The following is a 12,507-nucleotide window of genomic DNA, read 5'->3' as shown; positions in this document are numbered from 1 at the left end:
TACCACTACAGAAAGGGCTTCCAGATGGCTCTTAGGAGATGCACTATGCTATCAAAGACAGAAAATGAACCAACATATGATGCACAGCTTTAGTTTGGGCCAGCTGGATATTATCAAACTCTCACAAGAAGTAAGTCAGGGAGGTGTTCTCTGAAACTTCCTTCCCATCAGGAATCCTCCTACATTTACTTCTGTTTCAGGCTCTTCCTGTGGCCATTTCATATTTTTTTTAAGTGACTGTGGATAGACCCTGTAATTTGTTTTGTTTTTCTTTAATCCTCTCCCATCTCCAACAACTGTATTTGTTTTGGTCAGACATATGTGATTTCAAAGCTGAGTATAGAGTTTCTGTGTGCTTCATAAATAGTGGTTATCTTTCTGTTGTATAAGAAACAGGAATTCAAACTCAAATATGGCACTTACTTGCTAATGCTTTTAATAATATGGAAATTTGCATTTAATTAATAGCTGACTCCCTGTAGAAAGGGAAAATACAGTAATTTGATTAAGAATATGACTTCATAGCTTATAAAGTGGCGACTGAGACAGCTGAAAAAAACATTAAAAATGAATGTATGATGTCTCAGATAATGTGATTCCAATGGGACTATAAGCAGTGTATAAAGTTAAGAAGATGTGTACATCGTTGCAGGATATGTGCCTAAGTCTTTATAGTTCACCTTACACATGTCCTTGCTTCCACAGGAGACCACATGCCCAAATCTTTAGAAGGATTATTTATATATGAAGAAGAAGGTTCAGGAGTTCCAGGTTCTAACAGGAAAGGAAATGACACAATAGTTGTAGAACAATGGACTGTCATTGAGGTAACTCGCTGTTTATTTACCAATTTAACATTTTATCTTTAATTTTCTGTATTGTTTTTTCTTCGGATGTTTGTATCAGAGTTAGATACAAGTTTAGTATGCCTTCTTACAGTCATCTTTACACAAACAAGACTACCATTGAAATCATAAGACTGAATGCTGAATTTGTATATTTTTAATCAAATCCATAAAATAGACAAGTAAGATCTAGCAATCAGACTCTACATGTAGTGTAGAAATTTGATCAAAAATAGATGAAAAATCATCTTTTACACTTGCTTAAGAGTGGCGTATTTGTTTTACAGACTGTAATGTTTGAAAATGTGCTTTAATTCATTTCTTTCTACATCAGCGGTTCTCAAACTGTGGATCGGGACCCAATGTGGGTCACGACCCTGTTTTAATGGGGTCACCAGGGCTGGCTTAGACTTGCTCGGGCCTGGGCCCGAAGCCAGAGTCCCACCAACTGGAGCCAAAAGCTGAAGCCTAAGGGCTTTAGCCCTAGGCGGTGCAGCTCAGGTTACAGGCCCCCAGCCTGGGGCTGAAGCTTTGCTCCCTGCCAACCAGGGGGAGGCAGGGCTTGGGTGGGCTCAGGCTTCAGTTCCCCCTCCTGGGGTCACGTAGTAATTTTTATTGTCAGAAGGGGGTCACCGTGCAATGAAGTTTGAGAATCCTTGTTCTGCATCCATTTATTAAACATTTTCATGCCAGGTTGCTGATAAATAGGTGACCAGTAACCACTGCCAAGTCTTCTGCTTTAAGTAACTAGTTTCTCAATCTCCTCTATGGTCAGGTCCCATAATCTCAGAAAAGTCCCTTCTGTTCTCAGTAAATTTGATCACATATGATTGTCTTTTTAATCAGTGACATTACAGTGTTACCCTTCTCAAGCTCCATTTACTGTGACAGAATACACCTTCCACCTTATTTGCCTATAGGCCAGCTTTTTCTATGGAAACATTTACACAGTTTATTAGTGTGTCAGTTCGGCACACTTTGTAAAAGGTATAATTTTATACCCCTCATTTCTTTGGAGTTCTTATTTACTGGGCTTCAAAATTTTCAATCCTTTCAAAAATTATAGTTAATGCAGTTGGGACTTCAATTTGACAAGGAGTAGTATTCTCAGAACAAAATTAGACTGGAACTGTGTGAAATTTTTTGATAAACTTTTTTCAGCAAAATATGCAAATTCAATGACACCAAACAGTTGCAGATTTGTATTAATTTCACTAAACTGTTTCAGTTAAAAAAAACTCAACACATATTTCTGAAAAAATTGAAATATTTCATTTTGATATTTTGGGAATTAAACATTTTGATTTTTCTGTTTCAAATGACTGTTTCAAAATTTCCTTTAATTTTATTTTAAAAATAAAAAATGTTTTTAATTGGTCAAAATTGAAACACAGAATGTTTTGTTTGACCAAAACAAATTTTTTTAATTTTTCAGAATTGCCAGCAAACTGAAAAAAATCACAAGCAATTAGCTCTAATTCAGCTGCCTTTATACAGTATAAAGTACTATTATGGGGGCGGGGGGAGATTTAAAAATGTAAAGATAATTATTTTCTGGGCAAAACATGGATCTAGTCTGCAAACATTTGGCACTTGAGTAACTTTACACATGTGAATAGGGACAGTGAACTCAACGGGACTGCACAAAATTGAGACATGGTACAAACAAGAATAACTTCACTGAAGTCAGTGAAATTGCACCTGCTTAAACTGAGATCTGAATTTGGCCTCCAATACATAACACTTAGATGTTTCCTTTGGCAGCTAGATTTGTTTGTAGTGCACAAAGGAAGGATTTCAGGTAAAATTTTCCAAAGTGCCCTAAATGCCCTTGGAGCCCAATTCCCATTTTCAAAAGCAATTTAGGCATTTAGAAGCCTAAACCTCACTGACAGTCTATAGGACTCAAACTCCTAGGTCACTTCGGTATTTTTGAAAATATTACCCTTCCTCACAAGAGCTTTTCGCAGTTTTTTAAAAGCTTTGTTTTCATCAGAAGATGTTTATTGAAAATCCATTAGTTTTCAGACAAAGAAAAAGATTTGAGGTCTTACATATCACAGTCATTCCAATGGAATATTACTGACCAGCTCTACAGATGACCACTAGCTTCAGGTCGTGAGGTGTCTTTTATCCTGTTCATTTTCTCTCTTGCCTCACTTTTTCCCTTTTATACTTCCTGTTTTCTTTTTTCTTTTCATATATTCTGAATCCCCACCCCCCCCCATGCCTTTTTTTCCTCCTTATTCCTTGTTGCCCTTTTACATATTTTCACTGGTTCTTCTGCCTCTCTCCAGTAGCTCTGCCCATACACTGGAACGGAGGTAGGAAAACTATGGTCCGGGGCCGCATCCGGCCCTCCAGACATTTTAATCCGACCCTCAAGCTCCTGTCGGGGAGCGGGGTCCGGGGCTTGCCCCGCTCCAGCCGGGGAGCGGAGTTAGGGGCTTGCCCCGCTCCGCACATCTTCTAAAAGCAGCGGCATGTCCCCTCTCTGGCTCCTAGCGCCTCCCCCGCAGCTCCCATTAGTCGGGAACCACGGCCAATGGGAGCTGCAGGGGCAGCTCCTGCAGACGGAACACCGCGCAGAGCTGCCTGGCCACACCTCCGCATAGGAGCCAGAGAGGGGACATGCTGCTGGTTTTGGAAGCTGCTTGAGGTAAGCACTGGCCAGAGCCTGAAGCCCTGACCCCCTCCCATGCCCCAACCCCCTGCCGCAGCCTTGATCTCCCTCCCGTCCTCTGAATCCCTCGGTCCCAGCCCAGAGGACCCTCCTGCACTCCCAACTCCTCAGCCCACACCCCCAGCCAGAGCCCTCACCCCCTCCCCACCCCAACCCCCAATTTTGTGAGCATTCATGGCCTGCCATACAATTTCCATACCCAGATGTGGCCCTCGGGCCAAAACATTTGCCCACCCCTGCACTAGACTCTGCAGCTCATGCAGTCATAGGCTGTTAACACTGCAGGACAAGCAAGAGGAAAAAGCAATTTAAAAAAATGATTTTATTTATTTTTAAAAGGTGGCCTCTCCACGTTCACATTTGTGGACTACATTGCACCTCATCCTTAACATATTTAAAAGTAGACTGGAGAAATCAATAAGAAGCATACTTTCACAAACGATCTTGCATTGACAGTGGGAGAGACTAGATCTCTTTTCCATATTTAATTTCTGTGATTCTGTAATCAGAAATCTAGTTTTGATTGGTAATTAAATAATCTCAATTTCTAAAGCTAAGATCCTTGTATACTTACACTGCTCTTCTCTTTTCTTCTACTTCGTTCCCTGTTTCCACTGTAGTCAAAGCTGCCAATTTCCCCACTCCTCCCCACTCAGTGCTGTCCTGAAGCCTGATCAGCTGCTTTTTAGTATAAATTTAATTTTTAACAATTCAAGTAAATGAAGGCAACTAGCCCTTTTCTCGGCCATCTTTCAGGAACTGTAGTATCTGTTGGAATTCAGTCTTTGATCCAGGCATCAGTCCCCTGTTTTTTCCACCCTTGCTTGGTCTCTAGTGCTTATAGGAGGGTTCAGATGTCCTCCTATAAGCACTAGAGACCAAGCAAGGGTGGAAAAAACTCTTGATCCAAATGAACTATTTGTGATGAGATGCCCTGTTAAGAAGCCATAGTAGCACCACTCCAAACAGTACTACATTAATGCAACCTAGGGAACTTTTAGTGCTTGCCAGCAGGATCCACAATGGGCCTAAAAGTTAGTGTGCAGCATACTTACACAAAGAAGTATTGTTGAGACACAGTCCTGGAGAAACCACAATGGGAAGGAAAAAGTTAATTGTTTTTATACCTGGGTATTCCAGAGGTCTTTGGTGTTGCCTATATGGTAAAGGCCATTTTTCCCACTCTCATTCATGTGTGCTCCGCTGCTGGAAAAAGGTGGAAAAATTGTATAGTAAAACAGGTTTCTAAGTAATTAGCACATTTAGAAGTTGACTTGTTCAGTTTTCCTTCTGCATAGGTCTCAGATTCTTAGGATCCTAAAATAATATTTTCCTAGATCCTGATAGGTTTTTTAATAATTATTCCTTTACATTTTTACCTGCAAAAATCATTAGCTTTGAGCTTAACTCAGTGACATGTTTGTTCAGAATGCAAAGTCAAAAATCAGGTTAAAAAAATCAATGTAATTAAAAATGATTATTCTACTATTATAATTAAAATGGAAATTTTCTGTTAGGCCCCAAGTCAACAAAGTACTCAAGTACATACCTAACATTAAGCACGCGAGGTGCTTGCTGAAGTATCGTGAAGAATTTGGGCTTTAGTCCTAAGCCCATATACCGAATTAATACCCCCATCTCTTTGTTTTATTCACCTGTTGTCTATAGTCTGACACGAAGATTGTGAATTCTTTGAGGCAGGGACTGTCTGTTTGTTATATAGGTGTATACTGCCTAACACAATTACAATCCAGCCTCAAGGTATTATTTCAATAAAATAATAATGTCAATTGTAATTTGTTACATTAAATATGGAAATAAGGTAAAACTGCAGAGTGCACTTACTGTTTTTATATTGGTTTATTAATGTAGGGATGTGAAATTAAAACAGATTATGGACCTTTACTGCACACGCTTGCTGAGTTTGGATGGCTTCTTACATGTGTACTGCCTACACCGATCATCCGACATGACAGGTAACCAGAAAGTAGCTTAAAGCATAAAATATGCAATTCTGGAATATATTAGAAATAGAAATCTCGGAGTGTATATCTGTATACATAACTAATCTATATGCAATAAGGAAGAATATATAAAAATGTTAATGAGACTCAGGATGTAAGTAGCTTTATTTAGATAAGATTTTGTGGATTTTAAAAATGTGCCTTGTGATTTAGGGCCATTGACTTCAAAGGAGTTTGGATTAGGCCCCGAGGCCTCAACTCAGCAAAAAATTTAAGGGAGTGCTTAATTCTAAGCATGAGAATAATCCCATTCCTATTTAGGAAAGCATTTAAGATTTTACTTATTCCATTTGACTTTAATGAATAAGGATGGGATAACTTGTATGGTTAAAGTTAAGCACAACAGTGTTTTGCTGAGTCAGGGCCTGAGAGAATAGAAACATGTTTCAACCACTTAAGAAACAACACTACCATAAAACCAGGTACATACTCTTTATAGCAAATTAAGGCGTGTGCTAATCCAGGAAAATTGAGCCTGTTCATCTCCTTTGATGAGTGTGCCATGTTTCATCATTATTTTCATAGCAAACTAGTTGTGTATTTTTTTTTGTCACTTCAGATAATTCCTTCTCACTCATTCTCTCTCTCACACACACACTTTATAATGCATGGGTTCTCAAACTGAGGGTCAGGACACCTCAGAGGGTCGCGAGGTTATTACATGGGGGGTCGTGAGCAGTCAGCCTCCAACCCAAACCCCAACCCCGTTTTGCCTCCAGCATTTATAATGGCGTTAAATATATAAAAAGTGTTTTTAATTTATAAGGGGGCTGAGGCACTCAGAAGCATGCTATGTGAAAGTGCAAAAGTTTGAGAACCACTGTTCTAATGCATAGGTTTTTAAATCTATAAAGGCATGACAGCAGCAGTTCATGGATTATTGTTTCAGATCTGGGAAAGGGAGGGATATGCAGAGTCTGGCGAGTCTGCCCTCTCCTCTAACTCCCCATCTCGAGGGTTAGGTCACATAGGACACAGGAAATAGTTCTTTAAAAACATTTTTCTTTGCTGTATAAAACATAACCATTTTTTGTTCAGTTCAGCTGCAGCATGTTGTAGAGGTGTCTGGTGAAGTGCCTTTGGAAGAAATTCACTTACATTTATATAGTGCCTATCAGATTCATTTTAAGTCCCTGTATAAAGGGACAGTGTGAATTGATAAAACTGTTATAAAGAAGAAAGTGTTGTCCCGTCAGTCTGAGTAGAATTTATATTGATAACTGCTATTTCCAGGTCTCAATATAGCTATCTTTTAAAAAAGAGGAAATTCCTGAAAAGCTAGTATTTGTGTGATAGGCATTATGCCATCATCAGATTATCCTAAGAATCTAAATTAAAAGTCTGAATACAGAAGAGCATTCTATGAGGTCTGTACAGCTGTTCCTTTTCCCAGACTTTGAACTCTGACCTCAAAACCAAGATAGAATATTAACAGGTTTCAGAAACAGTATCTAATAGCCTACACTGCCAAGAACAGTCACAATTAGCATTTTTATCTCCATTAAATGGAGCACTTTGGGAGGTTATTTAGTAGAGCACTAAGAATTCTGGCAGATGATTTCTCCGTATCTTTAAACAAAGTTAACTTGTATAAAATAATTCTTAATGAAACTCTGTTTAAAAGCAAAGACTAGTTTACAGCAAAATCTGCTTTCCATTTTTAATTTCTTCTTTAAAAGTTTTCTATTTTCTCTCACTCTTGTCCCAATTTATCACACAGAATCTATTCTCTGCATTAATCATTAATGTTCATTGTTTGTTTTTCTTTGTAGAGATGTGATGGTCTCAAAGCTGACATTAATAAAACTGGCTGATCCTCCTTCCATTAATGTTAGCATAGAAACTCACATTTAAGGAAAACAGGGTTGGGTTCTAGCCAGATTTATCATGTGATGATTGGGCTTTCTTTTCTGTGTCATGTGGTTCTGATCTGAATCAGTGTGGTGTGATACACTGAAGTTGTAGATTCAACTTCTGGAACTTTTAATAATTTTCCTGTTTTTGCAATAGATATTCTACTTTACAAAATAAAAGCTCCTATAAAGGCATGACAGCAGCAGTTCATGGATTATTGTCTCAGATCTGGGAAAGGGAGTGATGAGCAGAGTCTGGCAAGACTGCCCTCTCCTCTAACTCCCCATCTCGAGGGTAAGGTCACATGGGGCAAAGGAAATATTTCCTTAAAAACAGTTTTCTTTGCTGTTTAAAACCGTAGCAGAGAAGCTGGACATCAGGACCTAAAACCTACAGCACTGTATGTTTGTGCAATGACGTTTGAAAAACAAGCAGTGACTTTGTAGTAATTAGTACAGTATTTGCCACAGAGGATCAGCATTGTTGTGATTGTATTGTTGGAGTACAGTGGAGAGTGTCTTGGAGAAATGGATACCTGACATGACTTTTTAAAATATTTGAGATACTGATGGATGCTATTATTCTGATAGCAATAGCTGAGGGGTCAACTGAACCTTGGTAAGGGCAAGAACAAAAATAGAGTTAAGACTTGTAATCATTCTGAATATGAAGTAAAGGGTATTAGCATTCTCTGGACTGCTTATTAAAGAAAAAGGTAATTTACAAATAAAACCTGAAATGTAAGAAAACATTTTTCACACTCAGAAGTTATTTGCCAGATCTTGAGAATTACCAAAAGTTCAGATGCTCAGGATAATATTATTAGTAATTTTAGAATGAAATGTGTTGCCTCTCTTCTTACTGGTGGATAAAGCTTTTGCTGGGAAATCTACCCAACAATCTCTAATGCTGCGATAGTTACTGATACAGATTTACTCTAAATTCACAGGATGAACAGAGTCCTGGGAGTCTAGGATTAAATCTCTTCTGCATCATTTTTTGAAGAATTTTCCCTGTTGTAGTAGTGGACTCTCCAGTTGAAAGCAGAGAGACTGAACTCTCCAAACTAATCCACGATTGTTGGAAAGCCTGAATGTTGTTTAACTCAAACTGATGGCACAGCATTATTTTCAGGATCATAAACAAACTGAGTTTGGGATTAGAATTTACAACCCAGCTTCTTGCCTTCTTTTCCTAGGAAACGTCCCTAAACTTCATCTTAAACATTTGAAATATCCTGCATGATAGTATCACCCACATACACTATATTCAAGCATGACAAATAGTATCTTAGTATCAGAGCTGGTGGCAACCTTAACAAGCTCCATAATTTTTTAAAGGACTGCTTTAATGATCATATGTGTATTAAGACGACAAATTTATTGCCCACACACCATAAACAGACAAACAAATTGCCAGTGGGATTAACAAAATAGTCTCTGTGCTGCTCTCCCATGACCACCCTGCCAAAAAGGACACTGGGGGGGAAAAAAAAAAGGAAAAACATCTCCCCTACAGAGATTTCAGCAGCTTTACTTTATAGTGACCTTTATTTCCCCTCACTGATTACTGCAGTCCCTGAAAATGAGCAGGACAGACAGTCTACAAGCACCAGAAAGCAAATATAGTGCAAAAAAAATGACATTGCTGTAATTAGTGTATTGTCACTTATTATTTAACCTAAGTTCTCATAATGCATTGGGCCTAGGAGAAAGAGGGAACTTGGGAATGAGAGGAAAACTTGAAATAGCTCATTTTATGTATTTTTCTCTTTCTAATTTAAATTCTGTGGCCATCCCACTGTCATTCAATTCTGTTGAGAATTAAGCCCATGGCTGTTTTGTTGTGTGCAGCATTTCAATAAGGCTGGACTTTAAAAATTGTTAGTTTGCCTGTTACCTACCCAGCATTCACCATCTCCCCTTTTCTTGATCAGAGTTTAAACATTTAAAAGCTTAATATTATTTGTTTTTCCATTCCTGTATACAAGATGGGATGTACAAGTTCTAAATCAGGCAGAGGCCCTGCCCCATGCTAGAGAAACCATTCAACCTGAAAGAGAGGATTCCCACCTCGTATCCTTGAGGCAGGCATTTAAGCAGGAGGGAAGTGTGTGGGTGGGGGCCTTTTGGGGCATGCCTATACCCAAGTACAAGCCCACATGTCTCCCTGGGCTAGTCTGTGCCACAACATCCATACTGCTATTTTTTATTTATTTATTTTTAAGTACAGCTAGCATGTGTCTGTCTACCTAGGCTGGGAATCACGCTCCCAACTGCAGTGCATACATACTCTCCAAAGGAAGGAGCTACTAACTCCCTACTCCAGGGAGTAAGAGCCAGGAAGCTCTCAGACCAAATCCCAACCAAGATGCATGAAGACCCTGAGAAACAGACTGGTTGGTCACACCAGAGGTCTGTAGTATTTGACTCTCCTCTTAATTCAAGTTGGTCATGAAGCTAGGCAACTCCCAGATCAAGAAGCATTAGTAGCTTGGGGAAACTGACAGTTTCATCCCCTCCAGAGGGCTGTATTCCTCAACACAGAGTCTGTTAAGATTGTTTATTTTCCCCATCCAAGAAAAGTGTGCAAAGGCAAAACTATGAGTATGTGAAACAGTCACCGATATATAGCAGTGGCCATTTTAAATAAGGCTGTGCATGCTGCTGTTCCACCTTACCACTTATCTTCCAGTAGTAGTCACCAGGGCATAGACAACTGGGACCTTTACTCTCTCTTCCCCGCCCCCCCGCAAAAAAAAAGTGTAGGGATTTCATCATTAAATAAAGGAAATGGTGAGTTTGGAACAGAAGCTCATTTATCTTGCTTTATTAAAAGTGGACAAATTTACTTAAGTCCAGAATCAGTCATTAAAGTGATATTCAACCTTTTTTTATTGGGGGGCAGGTGCTATGGATAAAATACTGTGTCCCTCCCAGATATTTCAGCACATTTTATTATACACATAGAAGCCTCATTGCATGTTATCCAGAACGGATTTGTATACAGCAAAAATAATTATGTTACTGTTTGGTATCTGGTGATTCCAAAAATAGTAATATATTTTCTTCTTCCCCTATGTAAAAGTTTCCTATGAAAGTATTTCCCACATAGGAAATGGTCTGAGCCATTATTATTATTATTATTTTATTGTGGATTTAGAGCTTATAATAGCTGCTCAGTTGACACCTTTTATCCACAGAAGTAGCAGTGCAAACTTCTCACATTGGCCCTGTTACTGCCCAGTTCCTACCAAGAAACAGTTTTTAGTCACCAGCAAAATATGCCATTTCCAGTGTTTTCTATTCATTAAAGTATAAGCAGATACAGAGCCACAAAGGGAATCTGAGGACATTTGTTAAAGACCTGGATTGGGTCAAAATGGGCCTTTCCATGGTGGTACCAGCACTTATCTTGTGGCCTTATCAATTTCTGCAAAACATAAGCTTTAATTGCTTTTAAAAATTAAGTTTCTAGCTCTTATAGTTGTGAAAACTTTCCTTCTGAACATGAACCAATACAGTACTGAGTCTGTAGACCAGCAGAATGAAACAGCTTTAAAGGCCAAATACCGAGTCCACCCCATCGCTCACTGGAGACGGAAGATCCTAAACAATGTGCCCTTGCCATGGTTCCACTGCAGAGTTTCAGCAAAGGGGGCAGAGACAGAACTGACCCCTCAGCACACAGGCAGCCCATTGTGGGTAGGGTTTATGTACAGTAGTGGGGCAACTTGCATTCCTACAGATCACGCTGCAGCTGTTTTGTGATTTCATAGAGGCCACCAGACTAGGGCTGTCCATCTGGCACCTTTCATCAGTAGTAAATTCATTTAGCGTGGGATTTTCAAAAGCACCTAAATGACTTAGGACCACTATTCTGTTGTATACCATATGATTCACCCTAGTATCTGAGCACATTCCAGCATTGCACTAAGCAACGTGACTAATATCTGTCATGTGTCTGTTCTCTGATCCTCTCCCCAGGGGAGAAGTTTCAGAGTAGCAGCCGTGTTAGTCTGTATCCATAAAAAGAAAAGTACTTGTGGCACCTTAGAGACTAACAAATTTATTAGAGCATAAGCTTTTGTGAGCTACAGCTCACTTCATCGGATGCATTGTGTGCAGTGGAGTGTGTTTGGTTTTAACTGTGTCTGTCTATAAGTTTGTTAGAGAAAGGAAGGGGAAAGAGAGAAAGTCCCATTGACTTTCACGAGCAACATTAAAAAGATTGAAACGTGAATGTTAACACTATAGCAGTAAAGTGCTAAAGTAGAAACACTGACACTTGGAACTTCCAGTAAGATGGATTTATCATTTTGAATATCTTTAAACATTATAGTAGATAATTCCTAATATATAACAATTTCTGAAGTGGAATTTACTCATCCAACTCTCTTTGCTTCTGCATTTATATTTAACTGCATGCATACAAATAAAAGTCAATATGTTTTTTACATTTCAGGAACATGTGAGGGGAACAAAGATACACTGTAACCGGTGTCTCATACTTTCAGCATCCCTTGACAATCATGAGCCATAGGATTCGTTAAAGTCAGCTTATCTTGGCAGGCTGATAACAGGACAGTATTGTACTAGTTAGACAATCTGGGCAGCATGTGAACAAATAGAAAATAATTTCAAATGTTACATAGTGCAGGCAATCCTAGAAACTATTGGGCTGTTCCAGCTAAATCAAAGGTCACATCAAAGATACTCTGCTGCGCCACAGAGAGATCCTAAGTGTCAACCACAAAAGATGTCTCAGCTTTGTAGTGAATTCACAGACATCTTTTAAGATCACGTTAAATTGCCCTGAAAATCACTGGGGTGTTAAAATAAATACACACATAACATTTAGTGTGGGTGAAATTGTACTCTCCCATGAAAAGCCCGAGTAAATGCAAAAGAAAAGATAAAATTCTCCACCTCACAGCCCACAGTCAGGGTATAGGTTATCCAGGCTCAGTTGGATTTCAGCTACTACTTTGATCCATAGATTCCCACTGTACTTAATCAGGTTTCAGAGTAACAGCCGTGTTAGTCTGTATTCGCAAAAAGAAAAGGAGTACTTGTGGCACCTTAGAGACGGTTAGTACTTA

The 12,507-nt window shown here is 39.1% G+C and overlaps 1 protein-coding gene across 2 annotated transcripts in view; it reads left to right on the top strand.

The window, feature by feature from the left end:
- The window catches only part of RFTN2 (raftlin family member 2), a 53,177-nt gene that overhangs the window by 28,455 nt on the left and 12,215 nt on the right, over positions 1-12,507 (top strand). The window contains exons 7-9 of one of the 2 annotated variants that reach the window (XM_073306313.1): positions 706-827; positions 5,401-5,504; positions 9,662-9,820. In XM_073306313.1, coding sequence (XP_073162414.1) covers positions 706-827; positions 5,401-5,504; positions 9,662-9,820 — 385 coding nt within the window. The remainder of the gene's footprint in view (positions 1-705; positions 828-5,400; positions 5,505-9,661; positions 9,821-12,507) is intronic. The other variant, XM_078848009.1, reaches the window with a different exon arrangement.

Source organism: Lepidochelys kempii, chromosome 11, assembly GCF_965140285.1.
Source record: "Lepidochelys kempii isolate rLepKem1 chromosome 11, rLepKem1.hap1, whole genome shotgun sequence".
In the NCBI taxonomy this organism is placed as follows: domain Eukaryota; kingdom Metazoa; phylum Chordata; order Testudines; family Cheloniidae; genus Lepidochelys; species Lepidochelys kempii.
This window is presented reverse-complemented; position numbering and strand designations above follow the sequence as displayed.